The 25,250-nt window shown below is 27.1% G+C and overlaps 1 protein-coding gene across 4 annotated transcripts in view; it reads right to left on the reverse strand.

The window, feature by feature from the left end:
- The window catches only part of LOC132952922 (protein kinase C, brain isozyme), an 88,064-nt gene extending 62,857 nt beyond the window's left edge, over positions 1 to 25,207 (reverse strand). For all 4 annotated transcript variants that reach the window (XM_061025439.1, XM_061025436.1, XM_061025438.1 and 1 more), the window contains exons 1-2: positions 24,770 to 25,207; positions 6,598 to 6,629 (exon numbers count right to left, since the gene is read on the reverse strand). In XM_061025439.1, the coding sequence (XP_060881422.1) occupies positions 6,598 to 6,629; positions 24,770 to 24,954 (217 nt within the window). In that variant the 5' untranslated portion in view covers positions 24,955 to 25,207. The remainder of the gene's footprint in view (positions 1 to 6,597; positions 6,630 to 24,769) is intronic.
- Between the last annotated feature and the right edge of the window lie 43 nt (positions 25,208 to 25,250).

The following is a 25,250-nucleotide window of genomic DNA, read 5'->3' on the forward strand; positions in this document are numbered from 1 at the left end:
TTTCCAATATTATACTGTGATTAAACAAAAATCTTTTATAGGTACATGTATATATTATATTTCACGTACATAATAAATTGGACGTGTACGGGGTGCAACAGAAATACCTGACAAATTAAATAACTTTTGTTCTAACTTCTAATCAATATTTAAACATTTTATTAACGCCAAAAATAAAAATGTATCTAATTTTTAAATCAATTTAAATGATAAAAACGTTGATTTAAGTCATATAATTTATTTTTTCCAATTTTTGAATGTACTAGCTGATCTCGCACACTTTGTTGCCCGTAAAAAATGACAACTCTTATAAAAATTGTGATTGTTCAACTCCTTTTGGGTGTAACTCGATGCAGTAAGTGAAACTCTGACATCCTGGTAGGCAATCCGACTATGACGGATCGCGGACAACCTAACCTTTGTATGCAATGTGCAAAAATTCGATTTGATGCATGCTTTTACCTGATTTGCTCGATAACCAACGGCAACCAATAAAATAATAAATACTAATTTCTACTAATTATTTCTCCTGCAGTAACCAATAGCTACTATTTATAAGCAAAAATTAGCATCGTAAATCTCAAAATTCCTGTTTGAGCACCTCCTCGGGTGGACCTACCAGATCCAATTATGAATCTAAACCTTCCTCTTGTATCACTCTATCAACTAAAAAAACCACATCAAAATCCGTTGCGTAGTTTTAAAGTTTTATACTATATTAAAAATAAGAAGGTAAGATTAAGATATTTTAAGTAAATTAATTTGAAATGTAATAACTGTTTTCAAATTATTCTTTTTTTTAACGTGAAATGTGCATATTTCTTAAACTATTTATATATCCATATCATTTTTACAATTTTTGTCATACGTTCAACTATCATAATTTTTTTTTTGTCAGGTCTTTTTGTTACACCTTGAACTTATCTATACTATAATTTAGTTAAATCTGTAATTTCAATTATATGCATAAAGTAGGTATACAATCACATAATACATGTATATTATTTAAGTCAGACTTTGTTATGATATTTAAAAAATCATATCTGAGGTTCTGGTTATGAACGGTCTCCTCTTCACGCGATTCATGTTTGTATAATATACTTTTTTATGTTATCCTTATTACTTATTGTTTTTATTTTGTAAACAGATTGAATATATTTAAATTAAAAATAACTTAAAAAAATAATAATATCATAACAGTTTTCTTGAATGTATCAATATAATCTGCAAGATGATTAATAAAAGGATCAATTGCTTTTTCATTTAGATTTAAATGTAATTATAATTCACAATTTCCTGATGCATTAGAACCAACTGTGGACAATAATAAATCGATCATAAAGGTAACATTGCATTAAAATTAATACTTATGGGGTCATAAAAAGTTAATGTCTACTGTATAAATATATTGTTTCTATTTTTACTCATTTATGCATTTAGAGGATTAGGGGAGGAGGGCGTTAGCCACGGGTGGAACTTTTATAGGGGTTGCCCTTTTTATATGAACATACTTGTGTTTATTATTATAAATTTAAAAAATAAATTCATAAATATGCAATGAAACCGAATTATTATTTAAGCCTTTGATCCTAACTTATTTTCTAATCATTAAGATCGGTTGTAGAAGCGTATGAATAACTGTTTACTATCTACAAAGAACAAGGAACCTATAAATAATATAAACTACCATATCCGTACCATATCCGCACACCTTACCTTGACGCTAAATGATACGCCACCCTCAATTCGTAATACTCGGAAAACAGGCAACGCGTTTTGTCACACGAAAATAATTATGCTCACCTTTCGCTACCTACATTAAAATTTTGTCGTACTAAACATCACCAACTACCTATATAAATAACCACTCACAGACGACGTAAAGTAAAAGGTCGGCGATGACCGCATTTTTCTAAGACTGACTGACCAACTAAGGAAAATATCATGGTTACTCGCTGGCGTGTACTGAAGAACATTAAGTACATTATTATTTAAAACTTTAAAATATTGTTTTCATTGGGGGGGGGGGGGGGACTAATAATAATTTTTATATTAATTTACTATTTATGTTTTTATTGTTATATTATTTACTTATTTTTCTAGTTGTGAAAAAGTTTTTGTTGGATTCATGAAGATTATCCATACATTAATATTCCTACATTATGCTATACTTATATAGTTAAATGGTTAGTACGCCAAAATCAATGGCAACACCATATACCTAATGCAATGTCTACATTTTTAATTTGTTCATAATGCAGTACCAAATCAATTGAATTAATATAATTATTAATTAATAAATATGGGAAGGCACTTAATTAAGTGGTGGTGGGAGGGGGAACCCTTCCGTGTCTATAAAAAAAAACTTAGTGATGGGTATCTGTATAAAATTCATAATTTTGTTATATAACTTGGAATGAACCTTTAAACAACCATCCATATATTATAATATGGTTAATTTTATTGGCGGGTAATTCATGGTATTTTTTGTTGGTCAGTCATAATGATAGATATATCAAAATACTTCCATGTATTTTTATATACAGTAAAATAACCCCTAACAGTATCGGAAACCTCTAGATAGCAGACAAATGCAAAACCACAAGTTTTTTTGGGAACTACAAACTAATCCTCTTGAATAGCGAAGAAAATTTCAGTGTCTGGCACTTACAACGTTTCACTGATGTGAATGTGGTCATAATGGAAAACGGTAGCTACAGACCACGGTTATCTACTCAGGTTGGGAATCGGCGTATAATTCTCTATAGCGAGTTTTGAGTTTTTGATCCGTGTGGCGTGCATGCGAACTAACAGCGCTGCCTGTCACGGGACCATTGGTTAATTCATAAGTGATTACAAACACTTGTTTATATAATGGTTTTTACGTATTTTTTCGTATTAGTAACATTGTTTTCATGTATTAATTACTATTAAATATTGTTGAGCCTTTGTATAATTGTATATTAGTGTATGGGTAGTTATTTTATTTAATTTTAAAAGCTAAGTCGTTTCATTATTAAGTAAACATAAAAAATTAGCTATTTAGTATTTTAATCAGTAAGCAAAACGATACTCTATGAACATGTTCAATTCCCAGTGGCGTGCCCAGAAATTTAAAATGGGGGGACAACATTTTTTTTTTAAATAAACGAAAAAAGCGGGTAAGTGTAAATCGCTCTGCTGTACAGTAGGCTACAAGTGAGTGACTGTAAATTTGAATTCAATTATATATATATCATGTGTGCAAAAAACGGTTCTGAGCAGAGACGGTTTGACAGCCTAGGATATTTTATATTGTTATTATTAATATAATAATATAATATATACATTTTTAACTACAAAATAGAAAATATTACAAGATAGTTAGATAACATTTTTTATGAATTTCTAACTCAAAATAATTTGCACATTTTCGTGATTTTTACGTAATTTGTCTAAATTCAAACTAAATGCTTATAAAAAAAATTGTGACTGTATTTTTAATATTTTTCCACTACCATTGTAAGAATATATTAGGAGCCTCGTATTAAATTTCAAGCTTGTTGACTCAACGATTAAAATTAATAATTTAGATAAATTAATGACTCTTAACAGCTGTAATAACTAATAAGTGGTTTTTTGCAGGTCGGTAAAAAAAGACAACGGGGGGGGGGGGGGGGTATAACCCCTATAATCCCCCCCCCCCCGAGCACGCCACTGTGACAATTCCTGTTTTTATACTTATTAATTAAGAGGGTGTCAGCACACTGTTTGTTTTCTCAGTCTGGCTTATGCGCAACATATAGACAAAACACATTTACGCAAAATCGTTTTTTTTTTCGAATAATTTTCGAGTAAAATAATAACCTATTACAAAAACGATAGAGAATAATATTTTTGAGGGTATGATACATCGATTTGTCTAAATATTTTTAACATCTTTAAATAACAAATTTTTATTTTTATTTGATAATCGAATACATAAATACATAGTCAAATGATAAAAAAAATTAAACTGATATTATGTCATACCTTCAAAAATATTATTCTCTATAATTTTTGTACATAGGTAATTTTCCTTTAAGATTACTCAAAATCATAAAAAACAATTTTAGGTAAAAGCGTTTTAGCTCATATGTTGCTTGTGGGTCTGAAAGAAAATAAATATTGCGCTGACATCCTCTTAATATATTATATAAATACGTAAAGACAATTACACTTACATTTGTTGTCTCTGTATAATTGAGAGATATCGAAGGAGAAGAAAATGTATTAAGTTTATTATAAGACAGTGTATATAAATAATAGGAAAATTAAATTTTAGAAACAGTGTGATGAAATTATAATATTATAGTTTAATTTATGTATTTTATTTCTGGGAACTAATTATCATTGATTTGTAGATTAATTTAATTATTAAAATAAAGGTATTGACATTTTCTAATAAAGTAATTCAATGTACCTATTTTGTTTGTATTTTGATCATCAATCTTTATTTAGCCACTATAGAAAAAAAAAATCAAAATCGATTAATAGTAAAATAAATACTATAATATTGTAATTTGTAATGTTCTTTATACCTCACCACCACCGTTATAAATAACTGCATAAAACAAAATTTGTATTGGGCGATTGTCCCACTAACTCTTCCACAATTTTATTACGCCATAACCTTGTTTACAATTAATATTTAAATTTTTACCTGACGAAAAAGTTTTACATTTTGTAAATTCCCGTCCATAACGATATAATATAATTATTATTATGGTCCCGTGACTACTAGCGTTTTAGCTCATCAAAACACCGTTTTGGGGCCACAATTCTTATCTCGTCTTCCAACCTGAATAGATAACCGTGCTACAGACCGTTTTCTCCACGGCCATCACGTTGTTTATGGTTCTCGATCAAACCGTTACCGTTATATCGTCCTGTTCGCAAATGTTTAAGTGTTGTACAGTGTGACAAGTAACGATATTCCGACACGAAACGAGTCTATTGTAATAGACGTATATTTGAGAGTCCCATCACTTCCGATTGGACGAAATGCGTCACCCGTTTCCCGAGGATTACGAACTTATATAGTCATGGTAAATCACACACCAGTCGTCTATGTAAATTATTCATAGGTTTTTCATACTAGGATGCTTCTACGATTGATATTTAGAACTTATTGTAGTTGCGCATATCATAATGTAGTGTGTGTATATTGATTTGTAAAATCTAAATAATACCTTGATAAAATATATACGGTTATCGGTTTTTTAAAACTACAAGAAATAAATATTTTTAAAAATGGTTAAACGTGCTTAAAAATGCACTCTTGTATAAATATTATATATGGGGACCAGTCGAATATCTAGTGGGGGAAGGGTTATTTGGAGTCTGGACGTCACTTTTATATCAAGTCATATTCACGTACATCGTTTTTTGAAACAAATATTGTTCTCTTACTATAAAACTTTTTTTCCCTAATTATCCGGGATCATTTACTTGATAATAAAATGGGGTGATTTTTTTATTGTAGAATTTGTTGTTCCTATCTAATTAAATAACATATATGTTTAACCTACATAATTAATTTTTACTGTCGGTATATGTATCTATTTATAAACGATATAAGTTTTAGATACAAGTATTTAATAAACACAAAGTCCTGTAAAATTGGTGAAGCAAAGCCATTATAATATATAACATGTTCATATAAATAGAAGATTTTCTAAAATACCTACATTGAATAGAACTTATGGAGCGGAACACGTTCGGCACACGGTTAGCTGATCAGTTTACCATTTTGCTAAACACATTAAAAAGCCTAAAACTACTAACAAATAAAAAGCTTGGCGTAACATAACAGCCATTCAAATAATTCTTATGACAGGGTGTCGCGTAGAAAAAACAAAACAGTTTGTATATCGTCGCATATTGCAGTTCGTATTTCGGTGGAACAGCATGATCAGAATAGAAATTGTCAGACTCACCGGATTTACGTAGGACACGGTGTAAAGTTGAAACTTCTGAATATAAATTTGTTATCTTATGCGTTCGTAAAACGGAGACAACATATGCGACTGTGGCGTCCTCTTAACGATTATTGAAGAGTAATAAATTAACTTAGTGAATCCGTTAATTGACGAATGTTTTGTAAATAAAGATTATATAAAGAAAAAAGTACGAATTCAAATCATCTATCACAATTTTCAAATACACATTTGAACATATATTTTTTTCAGTAATGAAGTTTACAAAATGTATAGTGCTTAATTTAAAATAATCATGCAATCTCAATACAATAAAGTTGATTAGTTGAATAATCCAAAATGCACAATTGTGGCGCGGTGGTTGGCCGCAGTCACTAATGTATGCTGCGGTCAAGCACTGTCCAGCGTCGCTGGCTCCCGGATGGGTGACCACCCTAGTTCTTGACGACGACAAATCCTTGCCATTCATAAATCACATGCTCCACAAAACACCGTAACTCCCCCCCCCCCACGAAAAAAATACAAATACAAAAATATAATAAATTGCATTTGAACAAATTTCACTATTTTATATTTCTTAACAAAAATTTGTTAAATTATGTGCACAATATAACTGAAATTATATACTACATATTCTTACCTTGACATTGAAATCCTTGTTTTCCAAAACCCCTAAAACAAAAGACATCAAAGGTTAGATTTTTTATATCAAATTGATTAATACAATACACGTATGTTAACATTTTCTAAATAAATGAACAATTTTTATTTGGTGAGGTAGCTTTGTATGCACCTATAATTTACACATTTAAAATAAATTTCAAACTAAAAAACTCTTTACTAAATATTTTAACACGCAAATACAATGTTGCCTACTTTCATTTCATCAACTACATTTAGAAACATGGATATATGATTTATTGAGTTTATAAATTATAAATAAGTTTTTTTGCAAATTGATGTCTAATGAGATAAATGTAACACGAAGTATTGAAAAAAAAAATGTGTTAAAAACATAAGACGCTTTCATTATCCGTTAAAAATAAAGCATTGTTCTAGAAAATTAATACCTATTTGAATAATTTTATTAGAAAAAATGTCAAGATGTTTTAGGTAAATTCTTTAATTTAGATAGAAATAATGTATTTTTAACCGAGACTTGTGCAAACATTTTCCATACAAAATTAATACACAAAAATTACTATTTATTATATTTATAGTCTATATGTTAAGACATAACTATAATTATATTACTACTATCATTTACCTAAATAATAGGTTAAAGCTATTTAATAATACTAATATTAGTTATATAAATAAAAATAATAATTCACTTTCCAAAAACCACCAACTCTCTAACTGAAGTTCAATACAATTAGCCTTGCCAACACTTAATTAAATCAGTAATACTGGTTAACTAAACCAACAGTTGAACTTGAACATAAGTTATCGCATAGGTTAGAAAACATAGGTAGGTAGTCAGATAAAACTAATAAAGTATTAAAAACAGTAGAACGTAAAAAACATTAAATTATTAAACAAGTTATAAAAACTCACTCTGCTAGTAAATTCCCAGTTTCTAAAACGTATTTCAATACAACCCAATAAACAATATAATCCCTTATACAATTTCAAAATAATTTTATAACCTTCATATTTTGGTATTTATTTTTTAATATTCACTAGGTAGTGGTAGTAGTATGAATCTATATGAAATACTTAATTTTGATATTTTTTAATGATACCAACTACCTAGTTATACTCCTATTTCCCTTTATATTTACCTACATTTTTTTTGCGCACGCAAAGTATGGTGCAAACGTTGTAGCAATACAGTCCACTACGTATATACCGTGGTGTTTCGCGACGTGAAACTGTAGAACTACAATGAACTGTATTGTCACAATGTTTTCACCATAATATGTGCCATACCACGGGCTCAAACAAAAAGTGGGTAAACTTACGGAGAATAGATAATAGTATAAATTTACTTTGAATATAACCATTATACTATTATTTATTTATTCAACTATCGTACTAAAATATTTATATTATTAAGACTCTAATAAAATTTATTTCTAGTTTTTGTTTTGCATTATGAATATTAGTAATGGAAAAATTAATATCAACAATCGTAACTATACATATATTGGTAGCTATGGATGGACAGACACAACGGGTACATGAGGTGTTCTAAGCTTAGGTTTAGAAACCTAAAACGAAAAAAAGATTTTAAACCTAACCTAACCTATAGTGATAACAACAAGCATGTATATATAATGCCTAGTGATAATAAAAGATATATGAACATAAAATGAAGAACACGGTGAACTGAGATGCTAAATAAATGTTTAAAATTTAAATTTTTTTTCTTTTTAGAAGTATCATATTTGTATTTAAAATTAAATTATTGCTTATTATTACAACTAAGTATAAATTTATTATTAACACTATGATATATATAATATATATAATTCACTACCTAATATAATTTGTTAAGTTTAAAGATTTGTTTTATATGTTGTAAACTTGTAAATAACTAAGTAGCTAGATAAATAAATAAATCCAGATATAAATAATGTTTCAAAAATGGAATTAGTCAAGTATCCATTAATTTATATTTATTGTAGTCCTAAGACACTTTAAAAAAAAAACTTTTTATTGGTACTAGTAAGTAATTATCAAAAAGTAGGTAGGTACCAAAGACCTGCACGGGTCGGGCTTACCCGGATGAACTTTGGGCCGGGCCGGACTTTTCTTAAATAAAATCCGGGCCGGGCCGAACTATTTTTTTGACAAAAGTTACGCACCGGGCCGGGCTGGACTTTTCTTAAATAAACTCTGGGCCGGGCCGGAATTTTCTTAAATAAAATCCTTAATAATATTTTAAAAGTTAGTTATAATATATTAGGTACTTATAGTACATACTACTTAATTTGTTACTCAAAAGACTGAGTATATTGAGTGATATTGTTAGTATTTGTATGCTCAACATGTTGGTTCAATCAGAATTTACCTATCTTACTTAATTGTTATGTTATTGTTAAGTAAGTAATATAGGTAGGTAAATTCTAATTTTCTTCTGATTTTCTTGAATACCTATGACATTTGGAGGTTATGTAAATTAAAACAGTTACCTACTACCTACTACCTATTACCTACACTATTTTATCATTAAAAAAAAAATTCTTTTAAAAGAATAAGAGGTCTCTACTTAAAAACTACAAAAACTTCGGACTGGGCTTTCTCAAAAAATATTTTACCATGGTCATGGTGGACAAAAATATATGGACTTAACAATGCCGTGCTTAATCCATTTAATATTTAGATAGGTATTGGGCAGAACCAGACAAATAAAAAAAATGGGTCTACCCGTGCCAGGCTTACTTACGACAAAAACTATTCACGGCCGGGCCGGGCTTTCTAAAAAATTTACCGGGCCGGATCGGGCCGGGATTACTCGCCAAAAACTATTCGCGGGCCGGGCTGGGCTTTTTAAAAATTTTACCGGGCCGGACCTGGCTGTTAAATATTGGCCCGAGCAGACCTTTAGTAGGTACTATGTATATGATATATATATTTTATTATAATTTTATAAATATTGTAAATTAAATGATGCATATTTAAATAAAACAATAGATGCAAAGGACAAATTGTAAACGTTACAACGTATATAAAAAAAACCACACACTTATACATTCATCCATCTATCCATCCATCCATACATATTACATACATAAAATAAAATAATAATTTTGATTTTTGATATTTAACATTTTTGAACATACCTTTACGGTGAACAATATATTAACAAGGTCAAAACTATTAGAAACAAGCATTATTTACACGATATTGTATTAGTTGATCAGATAACAATTTCCAATTTACTATAAATAACATCCTGTCTGAACATGAGCCACGAATTAAGATTTAATGGATGCCCAACGAGTCATGTAAAAATGAAAACTAATATGACTCTACCTTATCGTGTCTGGGAAAATGTGCGCTACTGGTGGATTTATTCGATATGATAAACATTAAATAACGAGCTATATTGTAATAGCTGCCCGCCATAATTTTTAAATTGTTTATAGGAGTTCTTTGGTAATTAGTATAGTTGTTGTCAGTTTTATATTTAAAATAGTTGGACAAACCATCCACTTGGAGTGCTAATCTCGTGTTTCCGGTTTCATAACACATGTCAGCTGTTTTGGAGTCAAAACGGCTTTCACTTAACGACAATTTTATTATACCTCATTGAGCATCCATACTATCCTAATTCATGACGTGAGCTAAACAGATACTGTCAAATTTAATTTTAAAATTAGAGAATTTGTGAAGATTTATAGTTAGCATTATCAATTAATATCACTAACACGTTTTTTAAAATTGTATAAGTATAAAAATAATAAAATCATTACGAAGTATAAATTGTATAATATAATATTAATAAAAAGAATCATGTATTTATCAATAACAAAAAACGGACAGTTTTTAATTAGAAAATATGACCTTGTTAAAGTAGATTAAATAACATATTATTATAAGTTATAACATTACGTATACTATTTTCTTTTTGATATTTGATACATATTTTATTTTAAGATTTACTATTATATTAATGATTTATAATATGATATTGAATAATTATATTTATTGATTTGGAAGTAGGTAGAACAATTAATTATACAACATTATCAAAACAATTTTGATTTCTTTGTAAAGCTTAGTTAGTTAAAAGTAAAAACTGAATTATCGTAAATCTAAAGAAGAATTACAAAAAAAAAAAGTTTACTACACAGCTTTTAGTCACAAAACACCACATTTTTTTCTTGAAACGGCCTGAACAAACATTTTAATAGTAAACACTAAAAACACTAAGTTATTCACATACAATATACATACCATTAAACAAAGTAAGAATAATTTTTATTTCATAATTTGGTATCAAGAAATTCATAATATTTGATAGAAAAATAAGCCAAAATTAAAAATATCTGTCAACGATTTTATTGATGCCGCATATCTGAATAAAAAAAGGTGGATAAGTGGATGTCGCTCTGCTGTACAGTAGGTTACAAGTGGGTCACTGTAATGGATGGTGTTAAATTTGAATTCAATGATATTATAATATCATTGTATAAGAAAAACGATTCTGAGCGAAAACGGTCAGTCAGCCTATGATTTTACCAAGTATATTTGATGATATTATTGTGAATAAAGTAATTTATATATAACCTATTTACGTGGAGTCTTGTTTTAAATTTTCAATCTTTAGCCATAAAAGTTAAACATTTTATACATTTTTAACCACAAAATAATTAATAAATTATAAATTCGATACATTTTGTCAAAATTTGAACTTTAAATGCTTATAAAAAAAAATTGTGCCTATGTATTTTTAATATTTTTTAAGTGCTATTAGAACGATATATCAGGAGCCTTATATTAAATGTTCACGCTTTTTTACCCAACAAATAAAATTTTATTGATATTTATAGAAAAAAAAACTAAAAAAATTGAAAACTGACAATATCCGTAAACAGCTCAAAAAGAGTCAAAATATTTTGTAAATTTTATGGTATATAGGAAATGCTAATATAAACATTCAGTGAAATTTTCAAGTATCTACAATCATTCGTTTTTTAATTGTAATAAAATAAGAAGATTGTTACAAATCGAGTGAATATCAAATGTTATAAAAATATAAATTTCAGACGCTCATAAAAATGTAATTTAAGTTTCTTGTAGACATTTTTTTTTTTGATAAAGGTAGACAAACTTATGAGTAATCTTATATTACATTTGCATATCTTAGATTTAAAAAGAAAAAATTTTATGAATTCTCAACTCAAAATAATTTGCTAATTTTTGTGATTTTTCCGTATTTTGTCAAAATTTGAACTTTAAATGCTTATAAATAAAAACTGTGACTAAGGATTTTTAATTTTTTTCATCTGCCTTTGAAACAATAACCCAGGAGCTTTCTATTAAATTTTCAAGCTTTTTTACTCAACAGATAAAATTTTATTGATATTTATAGAAAAAAAACTAAAAAAATTGAAAACTGACAATGTCCGTAAACAGCTCAAAAAGAGTCAAAATATTTGGAAAATTTTATGGTGTATAGAAAATGCTTATATAAACATTCAGTCAAAATTTCATGTCCCTACGGTCATTTGTTTTAAAGTTACACCAAAAACCAAAATCGATTTTCTCGAAAACAGATTTTGCGTAAAAATTCCAGTTTTTCCTTAATTTTTCTTTTGTTTTTCACGTCGCTTTTGAAAACTACTGGGAAATTTTTACTTTTGACTCCCCAAAGTACCAACTAGATTCACTTTCCTATCAGAAAAGTTACTATTGAAGAAAATCCAAGCACTTTTACTGTCCTAAAAGGTGATGACAGACACAAAAATAAAAAAAAAATAAAAAAATAAAAAAAAACACACATCATTGTAAAATCAATACATTCATCGCTTCGCTCAGAATCTAAAATATTGTACGTTTAAAAACTGATTTCTTCACCAAAGTAACGTATGTATTGTTACTGATATAAGGTTTTAAAATGTAGGTATATAAAATAATATTCCATAACATAAACGTGGTGAACTAATCTATACTGTGTAAGTACTAGAAAATAATTTATTTTATCGGTGAAGGAAACCTAAATTACGATATTAGATCATATTATACAAATTACATGTATATGATCTAAGATTACGATACGTCGTGTAACAATAATACAATGTTGCTTACTGGTTTTTAAATCTTTACGAACATCACAGTCAATGTCCGTTATCTATAAATAACTCATATGTTTCTATTTTGTGAGGAAAAATTAAAAGCAAGCTGGATATACCCGAATGTATATACAAACCAGCAAACATTTATTTTATCGATCACAGAATTTAAACATTACAATATATAAAGAACATCAACGAAGGTTTTATTTCCCTGATATTTCCTTGACCTATTTTGTAAATTGCCTACCTACCACCACTATCACAATATAGGGTAATTAAATAAACATAAAACCCAGAAATGAAAATTAAATAACGGAAAATCATTTATTCGATTAGATTAATGGTTTGCTAATCACATAAGCTTTTCTACAAAATATTGTGTTGTTATTATAATAGGTACATGTTAAATAACGTTCATATAATAATTATATATTTATATAATTTAATTTAGAAGAGTTGATATCCATTTCAAAGCCATTAAAATAAAATCTCATTTTTTCATAAACATCATATCATTCTTTAAATTTATTATAATGAGTTTGAGAATTATAAAAATATAATTATAATTATTGATAATAGATGCTCTTAGAAAAAAGTACAATGGTTCACGAGAAATTATAAAAATTAATTATTTTTTTTACAAATACCTGTGAAATGCTCTTACATACACTATACATAAATTACTACAAATATAGCTGACCTATTTTTTAAATTGTATTCCATAAAGTAACCTAACATTATTTAATATGACTAATGGCATTTAACAATTATTTTTGGGATAAATTATTATATTAAAAAAAACGATATTTATCGAAGTTTCTTCATATTTTGGTACTAAACCAAATTCAAATCCTACTATAGGTACTTTTGACATACATCAAACATTACAAGTTTTGTCAAAATACCTAGTACAAGTAATACCATTCCACACTACTTACTAGTCTATAAAAGTATAATATATAATTGAGTCTATCACATAACTTTAAAGAATACATTTTTACAATATCTACATACTCAGAACATTTTTCCCTAGTCCTGACGTATTTTTAAATAATTTTCGGTGGTTTCCAAGCTGGGTAACCAAACTAACCTATATAATAACAATATTAATATATATTATAATAAACAAAATAACAAAATTTAACTTTTACTCAGAATTTTGACCTTAAAAAGCTATAAAAAATAGGTGTATAAAATAGGTGCAAAATAGAAAAGAAATAAAATTAATAATATTATTAATTCTTATCTAAGAATTATTTATTAAAAATTACTTTTAAAATCATAACTCTGCAGTAAATTTACTATATGATATGAAATTTCAAAAATAAAATAAAAATAAATAAGATGTTTTATGACACGGGGGATAATTCACCACGCCATCGATCATATTTAATATTTGATAGCAAATAAATACTTAAGGTGAATTTCTGATATTTATTATTTTATTTCTTAAACAAAAAATTTTTTTTAATATTCTTTCGATTGGTTCATTCAAGTCATTATATGGTTATTTTAGGGGTTATTTTTTACTCGACACTAATATAATTTTACCAACCTATTAGATAATATGCGTTGGTTAAGAGGACGTCGCACCCGCATGTGTTATCGCCGTGTCCAAAGTTAATGCATCCGCATCGTCGAAAAACAAAACAACTTGTATCGGACGCATCGGACGCAATTGGAACAGTATGGTCAGAATATAAATCACACGCACTCGCTGGATTTACTTTGAACACCGCGTTACACACGTACGACATAGCAAATTTGCGTTTGCTAGTTTCAATAAGGTGCTGTCATTTTTGATATTAGAGTGAATTGACCTATTGTCAAACATTTAGGTAACAACATTATTCGTGTTTTATCGTTGGTTTTTACGATATTTTGATTTTTAAGTGATTTATTAGTATGTAAAGTATTAATATTTGCAAATGCTCATAACTCACCTAAAACATATCCTAAAAAACAAACGAAAGAACACAGATTATGTTGTTACCTAAAAGTTTGATAATAGGTCAATTCACTCTAATATCAAAACTGACAGCACCCAATTAAAACTAGCGTACGAAAATGTCCTATGTCGTACGTGTGTAAGACGGAGACAATACGTCATGCGGATGCGACATCCTCTTAAATCATTTGTAATATAGAGTAATAATTATGTTGCTTATTTTTAGGATAGCAAAATTATACAATGTAAGAAATATTAAAAAAATCTCAATAAGCCAAAGTCTCAAAGCCTCATTTCATAACTATTTTTATATCGAAATAATCAGGTTAGAAGTTCGAATTCAATAATATAATATAGATAGATAGATAGAATTGGTAGCTATTGTTCAGTGAATTCAACAATATTTAAATAATACGAGGTAAATAGAATATTAAATTAAATTTGAAACAAACGCTTACTACTTAGTAATGACTTACAAGTATGTCCAAAAACGTATATATATTATATATTTTTAATTTTTTTTTTAAATAACTCATTTAGCATATTATCCAACAACTATATTGTCTACATTTTCAGTTATTAGTAAAATCTAAGAAATGCGGTTTTAAAATGAATACATTTTTTATTGACTGTTAATAGAAGAAAACTCTAACACAGAAAAAGTTTCGAACGCATTTTGAAACGCTATCGGGTACGAATACTGATTTTCTTTAACAATACGTAAGTATAATATTTCGGCTGCTTACTATAAGCCCGTAGACCACAACGGCACAGCATCAAATAATACATTAATTAATTAATTAATTAAAGATTAAAAATGAAAACAAAATAGTTTAGTAATACACGTGTACTAAAGTATAAAAAAAACACCCATTAATAACCGTAGGACTAATTAAAATTTAGTATATAACTCGGGAAATTTCGAAAAAAATAGTCGTTAGTCGAAAACTCGAAACTAACAGGTTAGTAAATTCGTTAACCATGGTATATTGGGATGGGCGTTATCCTCTGTACGCCTGGCTATAAAAGTCCGCTTCCAAAAATTGGTTATCGTCGATCATACTATTTTAGTATTTTATCGATTCTTTTTTAGTTTATTTCTACTGCATCAAATTGCACGACAGACGTCAACTTACGAATGTGCACTATGAAGTACAATATTTTAGGTTGGTTAGGTTAGGTTAGGTTAGGTACCTAACCTAACCTAACTAAAAAATATTCTTACATAAGAACTGACATTTTTCCAAGCAATAATATTGTTATAATAGTATATGGAATATGGATTTTGGGCATGTTAAAATGATACCCGTTTAAAGTTGTTTACCTACTAAAAATGTCAACATAATTTTTATCAATAAAAGACAAATTATCAAAAATATATCTATTTCATGATTGTTACGAAGATTATTTCGAATCGACTATTTTAAAAATACATTATTACGTAGTAAAAATCAAATTATATATTTATTTTATTTTTATTATATAGCTGCACTATAACAACAGGTAATATAATAAAATATTTTTATTAAGCATAAGTTCGTTTATCTATTAATCTATTAAATTATTATTAAAACTGAGATAAATAATTTATCACAAAATTAGTTATGTGTTGTTAAAAAATATTAGAAATGTACATAGCTGAAGAGAATGTGTACACCTGAATTTTTTATTCTCCACTATATAAATATTTTAAATCTACCGAAAAATTGATCGTTTATTAGTCATAACTTATAAGCGTTGGATATATATATATATGATGGTTAATTTCCCTAGAGAGACAATTGTTATATAATACTCTCAAAAGTTTGTGTTTCTTTATAGAACCCTTAAAAGTTCCACGGTTGTCGGTTGTATTTAGGTCACCTCAGTACAAGCCATAAAAGTGAACATTTTTGCCATAAGTCTTTTCAACATTAAACATATTTGGATTAGTAACTCACTTCGATATAGTTTAACATTTCATGATACTATAATAAAATAGTACCTATAGTTTGAATTATTATTAACGCTTATATTATTGTTCTTAGAATATATAATAGTAATAATATAATAATATTGTTTATTGTTAAAATAATATTTTTACATTAAGATACAATGAAAACTAAAAGTAGATACACAGCTTATGATGCCGCACCAAAAGCATAGCTTGTAGTGGGTGACTAGAATAGAATATATTATTATTATTTTTCTATTATTACCTATCTTTTATAATTTTAATCTTTTATTTGTTTGAATACAAATCACTCAACTAAAAAAATGAAGAACAAACTCAGTATAAGTTGCATACCTATACAATGAGTTTCTAATAAATACAAATAAAAATAGTAGGTAGTTGTAAATACGAGAGTAGAAGGAATAAATAGTAGATAATAGCGCAGTTGAAAATTAACTACAAATCTACTTACCTTACTGTTAAAAATGGAAAATTGAAATAATAAGTTTTGGAATTATAAGTTGAATATTATATAAAACCAATAGTAATTCTAATTTATAATGTATATAATGTTTAAAAAAAAACAATATATAAATATAAAATTACAAAAGAAAACAGAAACATAATTTGTACAGTAGGGCAAATCTTTACTGGACTTTTGTATACAAGGTTAACAACAATTGAAAAATAATGGAAATTCGTCACACATTTTGTTTTGATTTTGAGCCGGAAGGCAATTGCGACGTAAATTATGAAACCCAATTAACGTTCTTTTATACCCAAAAGGTTAACATATATAATTGGAGTTTGAAACAAATTAAAAGTGTCAATAGAATATTACATATTGTAGGTTAGTACAGATAGTTAGTATGCTAAATATAATAATTGAAAATATTACACATAATATGTAGACTACATTGCTACAATAATACATACAACTGAATGATAATATATCAAAGAAAATTTACCATACTACCAGATTCATATAAACCTTGAATAAGGAACTAATTTTAAACTAAAACAAATTTTTAAGAAAGCATTTAATACATAAAAAAAATAATGTATTGGTTGTACAATTACATGTTTTTTAATATTTAGAGTAGTAAACATGTTTCAGTCATTAACTATGAAAGTAAAACAAGTAGCAAATTGGCTCTAGTTAGTATTAAGTTAGGAGTCAAAATTTAAAAATTCCCCGAAATTTAAAAAATAATTGGGAAAGATAATAAAAAAAAATATCGGAAAACCGTGAGAAGACATTTAAGCAAAACCATTTTTGATAAATCAACTGTATTTTATTATGTACCTAATACTTATAGAAAATGTTTTCAAACAATGAGTTGACACACCGTCGCCTAGTATAAAATAAATTACTTAGTTAGAATAAAGCCAATAAAACCTTTTAAATAAGTAAAATTATAATATATAATCCATGCCCTAAAAATGAGTTGATAAAAAACAGCAAATGTCCAAAAAAAAAATCAAAATACAATTGATTTATTATTACACAACGTCTGAATTAGGAATATTCATAAATCGTAATGTGTGTAATATATCCTATATAGGTACAATATATGTATATAAATATATAAGCGTATTGTACTTATATAGAATATCAAAACCTAAGACTATAGTATTTAATTTTAGATTTCCCTTCTTTATTTTTCCAATCTAACTTTAGACAATTATAATTTAGTCCACTAAAAATTGTTTGAAAATTAAAATTTGTAATTATATGTAGTCGTGGATATTTGAAAATCGAAAGTTTATAGTGTTGTAATAAATGAGGGATGAATGATAAAAATAATAAAACAAAAGTTAAAAATATACCCATACTTAAAACAAAATGTTAAATAATAAATATCGTAATAATGTTTAATTCAAGTAAGTACTTCATACTAAATAAATTCTATTTTTGAATTCCGAGTACATAGAAATATATTGTAATATCCTGGTTAGTATATAAATATTTTAAAACTCAATCACGAAAAAAAGTAATGCCTCAAGCCTTAAGGCATGATGCAAAAAGCGAAAGTTTGGAATATGTTATTAGTTATTATTTATTAGTTATTAATATTCTTAAATGAAAGCTAATTTGCAAAACATTTTATTATTGCTACCAGGCTACACAACTCAATTTTAATTAATTATCATGTGCTAATATAAGTTATAACACAATTCACGTAGGAATCAACCTGTAACAGTTCTATATAAATTAGAGATATTTACAAAGCACGTTATTAGGAAAACTAAACAAATTATACATTTATTGAAATAATAAAGTACTAGGTATTTTAATATTTCTAACTTAGTGAAAATTATTAGGTATTATATAATATCATCATTGCGTATGTATAGTATAAATATTTAATGTTATTTAGGTCTATACTAAATACATTAAACTATAATATATTCAAGCTAAGATAGGTACTAATAAATATTTCAGCTGAGTGACTAGTCTTTTGATTGAAATGCATTTCTGGAAGGTAGAAGAGAAGTACTAAAATCTACATTTTAAGAAAATTGCAAATTTTCAACAATTTCAGTAGGTACGCGTACTAAATTAAATTTTTTAAATATATATAAATAGACTATTATGTTAAACAATTTTAGTATAACACTTTTTTTCGGATTACAAAATTTAAAAGGCTTTTATTTACTTACTTTAACTTTTAAGTAAGTTGAAATTTACAAATAATCTAATAATTAATTTTAACAGGGGTTTTAATACTTCTTTGTTTTCGTAATTCACAAGTACTCAAATCATAATCATTCATACTTATGAAATAATATAAAGCAATAAAAGTTATAACTTTATAAGAATTAACACGTTTATTTAATAAACATTAGTGTTTACGTCTTCTTGATACATAAATAGTAGGTAATTTAACAATATCGAGGATACCTCGAGTATAAATTTAAAATGGATAAAATATTATTAAAAACTGATTATTCGTAATTTTAACTTACTCTAGCTTGATCAATTTTCTAATAAGAAAAAACTCTTTGCACATAAAATGATTTAAAAAAATAATCTATCCAAATGTGTGAAAAAATTGGTAAGTTTAAAAAAAATAAGTTGTTTACGCATGCAAAAGTACCAGTACCGAAAGGGTTGAAAAAATTCTCAAAATGTATATACTTCGGTACTCATCTTCATCTCCCGATAACCCTTCTTCGATCCAAGGTCGTGCAGCTGGAATATTAAACGCTATTTCTTAGCCAAAACTATATGCTCAAATTATATTAGCAACCAAAAAATATAAAAATTGTGTTAAGGCGACAATTTCTAAAACAAAAATAAATACATAATTCATGTTGTCACGAGTGTTTTCATAAGAAAACAAAATACAACTCAAATACTAATGGTCTGAGAAGATTTAAATTATTTAAAAACAATTAAAAGTTCTTGCAAAAATTCTTAAATTTTTAATTCTACAATAAACAATGAACGATGAAAGCTCAATGGATTTAATAAATTTACTAAAAATATCAGAAATCCTACAAATATTGCGAAAAAAGCTCCTATACGTCTTCAGTGACTTGTCTGGGAAAATTATTTTAAAAAACCCGAAAACTCACTCTATAACCTATATAGATACTAATACTATATATAATAGATTTCAAGTGTACTTCGTCATCGAGTAGGTCAGTGTATGTATGTATTCAATTTGAGCCCAATGATCAATTATTGTATACGAAAATGGATTTTGAGAATATTTTAAAACATATTTATACATTATACTACCTACATACTAAAAGTAATCTTTGTTTCAATTAGTCAATTAGTAATATCGACATAGGTAATGTAAATAGGTTCGTGGTATACTGGTATAAATAGCTTGAAATTGGTATCAATATTTTGAAACTTTCATTGTGCGTATAAAAAAATAATGTAATACATTATAGTGAAAAGCCTCAAGTCAGTAAAATTAATTTTTTTTTAATTGCAGAAACAAAATACTTATAATTACAGTAAGAAAGAAACAATAAGAAGAAAATATCGCCTTTTTTGTTTAAATATGCAATTTTGTCAAAATATCAACCCAAGTGCCTTTAAAAATAATTGTACCATGTGTATTTGGTAATTTTTAACTGTAAAAACAAATTAAGAGAATCTTTCTCTAGCTTTTTCTCGTTGTATTATATTCTCAAATCTTAGATATCGAAATTACATTTTTTTATAGATTTTTTACTATTTACTTTCAAAATAACTTACACTAAGTATCGTGATTTTGACAATTAATATTGACAATATTTTAAGTTCAGATGCTAATAAAAAAAAGGTGAGCCTACCTATATTTATTTTAAATAATTTTAAATAACTATAAGAACCATTTATGAGGAACTTAAAATTACTTTTTCAAGCTTTATGATCAATTAAATAATTTTGGACCCTCCCAATCCAAATTCTACGCCACCACCAACGTGTACATCCAGGCGCGAACTGGCTGGGATTCTGGAGCATCCCTTGCCCTAAAATATATTTGCCAAATATTATTTATTATATATTAAAGACTCTAGACACCTAATAAACAGCAGATCGTAACCAACCTACGATTATTAGTACTCTATAATATTGTACAATTTTGATTGAAAGTTTGTTGTAACTTGGTATTTATTTACGTGTTTAACGTATATTCAATATTTTTTTAAATCAAAATAAAATATATTAATATTTTATAAATAATCTACATGTTTTAAATTTGCCCCAAAAATTTTTGTTTTTTGCCCTTTATGTTGTGTAGCATCCCGTGCCCTATTTTACCAGTCCCCGCGCCTGTGTACATCTACAAATTATCGAATAATAGTGATTCACGATTGTATTTATTATTATTATGTACATTGTACAATTATTAACTGTATACTTATTAAGTAGAATAACTATAACAATACAAAATACTCGAACATCATAACAAGAAAATATTTGTAAATATATAGAAAATTGTTTAATAAACAATTATTAATCAATATATATTAACGAAAAAATGTCGGAAAATAGTCCACTCACAAATCACAGATACATTTAACATTATTTATGACTTGGTTCCACCGATTGCGATGTTAAAATATATTTCCGTATGTTTAAATGTTGTACTTAGGTATATCCGAGGGTATATCTTTTAAACATTTAAATAAAATGTTGAAATACAAATCAAATAGTATTCAAAAATGTTCAAAAATAATTTTACTAGGTATATTATACATTTAAAAACAAAATTGAAATATCTACATGATAAAATGTATTTTAAAAAAGGTGGGCAAGTGGGTGTCGTTCTGTACAGTAAGTTACAAGTGGGTCATTGTAATGGATGGTGTTTAATTTGAATTCAATGATGTAATATCATAATATAAGAAAAACGATTCTGAGTGAAGAGGATCAGTCAGCCTATGATATTGCCAAGTATATTTGATGATATTATTGTGAATAAAGTAATTTAACTATAACCTATTTACGAGAAACCTTGTTTTAAATTTTCAATCCTTAGCTATAAAAGTTGAACATTTTATAAATTGTTATATAAATTGTGCCTGTGTATTTTTAATATTTTTCAATTGCAATTTAAGCAATATTTCAGGATCCTTGTATTAAATTTTCACGCTTTTTTACCCAATAAATTACATTTTATTAATAATTAAAGAAAAAAAAATTAAAATCTGACAATGCTCGTACACAATTCAAAAAGAGTCAAAATATTTTCAAAATTTGATGGTGTATGGAAAATGAGAATATAAACATTCAGTGAAATTTTCATGGATCTGCAGATATTCGTTTTTGAATTACAACAAAATAACAAAATCGAGAGATTATTCAAATTTGTAAAAATATGAACTTTAACCGCTTTTCAACCCATTTAATTTGATTTGCTTGTAGACATTTCTTTTTTGATAAAAGTAGACAAACTTATGAGGAATCTTGTATTAAATTTTCAAATCTTTGATTTAAAGAGAAAAATTTTTATGAATTCTTAAGTCAAAATAATTAGATAATTTTTATGAATTCTTAAGTCAAAATAATTAGATAATTTTCGTGATTTTTTAGTATTTTGTCAAGATTTGAAGTTTAAATGCTTACAAAAAAAAAACCTCGAAAAAAACTGTGAATAAGGATTTTTAATATTTTTCAAATGTCATTGTAACAATATATTAGGAGCCTTTTATTAAATTGTCGAGCATTTTCACCCAACAAATAAAGTTTTATTGATATTCATAGAAAAAAAAACTAATAAAATTAGAAACTGAAAATGTCCCTAAACAGTTCAAAACAAATTAAAATATTTTGAAAATTTGACCATGTATAGAAAATGCTAATATAAACATTCAATAAAAATTGCATGCATTGAAGGTCATTTGTTTTAATGTTATACACCCGGTTATACACCAAAAACCAAAATCGATTTTGCATAAAAATTCCCGTTTTTTCCTTAATTTTTCTTTTGTTTTTCACGGTGCTTTTGAAAATGACTAGGAATTTTAAATTTTGACCTTCCCATTGCACCAACAATATTCACTTTCCCATCGAACCAGATACTGAAGTTGAAAATCGAATAGTTATTTCGACTACTTATCGTGTACACAGACACTAAAATTAAAAATTAAAAAACACACATCATGGTAAAACCAATACACGCATCGCTCCGCTCAGAATCTAAAAATCAAATACTCTATTCAAGAATGATTAACAAAAGCAAATTTACAGAACATAAACTTAAGAATTGGGTATGTACAAATCCTTTTATTTTAAACTCAAATAGGTACATTTAATTATGGTTTAAAATAATATATATTATATATATTATTACCAACTAAACTAAAATAAATTGTAGATTTTTCATTAAAACTTTGGAGTTTACAATTTAATGTCTTTAAATTGTGAACTCCAAAGTTTTAATGAAAAATCTGAAAAAAAAATTCAAAATACGCCTAATATAATATACAGCCCAAAAGTGATGACTTTTTTTAAAAAATGGAAAGAAGCTGACCAAGTAGGTAAAAAAAAAGTATTTAATCAGCAGTATTTTATCATTTACATCGTAATTAGAACAAGTTATGAGTTTATAAAATTGTAGATACCATATATTATACACCATTGCTATATAATATGTGCTACATAAATGCTGTTAGACAGATATTTTTACTCAATTTCTTCGTAAAAATATGACACAAATCGAAATACAAGAGTAAAATTTACTTATCTAAACAAATCTCTGGTCAGATTCCCATAAGTACAAAGTACGAGCATAATAGCAAGGGTGAAAGCACAGGGTTTTGTAGGTTTGCCTCACCCATCACCTTAGACGTAGTATTTACCCTAAGGGTATAATTCATAAGAATTGTAAAAGGTATTCCAAACTTCCCTAGAGATCTATAAAAACCCAATCTAAAATTAGATCCTCTTCATTTTTCAAAAAAATACGATTTAAATTTTTTTCCCGCGTTAGCCTTTGAACGTATTTTAATACCAAAGAATACAAACGATAACGTGTAAAAATGATTTTTCCGCTTTACATATATAATTGTTATAACTTATAACAAACCAAAATAATAAATAAAAACCTAAAATTTAAAATGTTAATAAAAATTATATTCACTAGACATCTTCCCACATTAATAAAAAAAATGTAATAATCTTGAAGTATTAAAAAATGTTATTCACAATAACACAAATATTTTGACTCAAAATATATTATAATAGCTAAGATTATATGTGCAATGTACAATGCTGTACATCGCATAACACTAACTACCTACTTAGTTTCCACACAGTAAATTAACATGACAATAACATTTAAACTTTTGTATATACAATATAGTACAAAGTATAATGGAACCAAATAAAAAAAAAACGGAATACCCAAATGTCTAGTTCTATTGGCCAACTTAATACCCGATAATCAAAATAAATATCAAAAATCGCACAATTGACCATAATATTACTTATGTCATACCCGAATTACGTAAAAACTATTAGAGACAAACACCTAGAAATTGTTGTTACTTACCACGACGAAGTAACATAACAGTACCATACTTTTGACTTTCGATATAATTAGCTCAAAACCATGTTTAAAATTTTTTTATGTTCTTTTATTTATTTTTCTATGCAATAGTTAAACATAGGGAAATCGAGAAAAATAATAGAAATAAAATTAAATTAAAAATATTATAAATTTTTTATATTTACCATATGAAGTCCTTGCAATGGCTACAGAAAGTCGGTTGCTTAAAGAATCTCGGTATAAATTTGTGATCTTTGACGTTGTAGACGTTCTTCTTTTTCAAAGCTCCTTTGCGCCCACGCAATCGCAGCCCAAATTTGGTATTCATATCACCAGCATTGTCCTCCATACTTCCGTAGTCGTCAGCCATGATTTTACCACAACTATCTTTCCGGACAATTATTTACAAATGACAGTTAGATCGTTAGAATATAAATAAAACGAAATATTTATATATAATATAATGATGTCGAACAATCAGTGCGCTGCAGTACTGATAAGAAAGTGAAAGACAGAACGAGGGACAGACACAAGCCTCGACGCATAGTAGTGACTGGCGACTGGCGAGCACCGACAATAATACAAGCGACTGCCCGCGGCACAGAGCGTCGGAGCCTGCTGCGGAAAAATATTTTGATGAGCGCGCTATCATCTAGATTTTTCCGA

Source organism: Metopolophium dirhodum, chromosome 9 (assembly GCF_019925205.1).
Source record: "Metopolophium dirhodum isolate CAU chromosome 9, ASM1992520v1, whole genome shotgun sequence".
Taxonomy (NCBI): Eukaryota; Metazoa; Arthropoda; class Insecta; order Hemiptera; family Aphididae; genus Metopolophium; species Metopolophium dirhodum.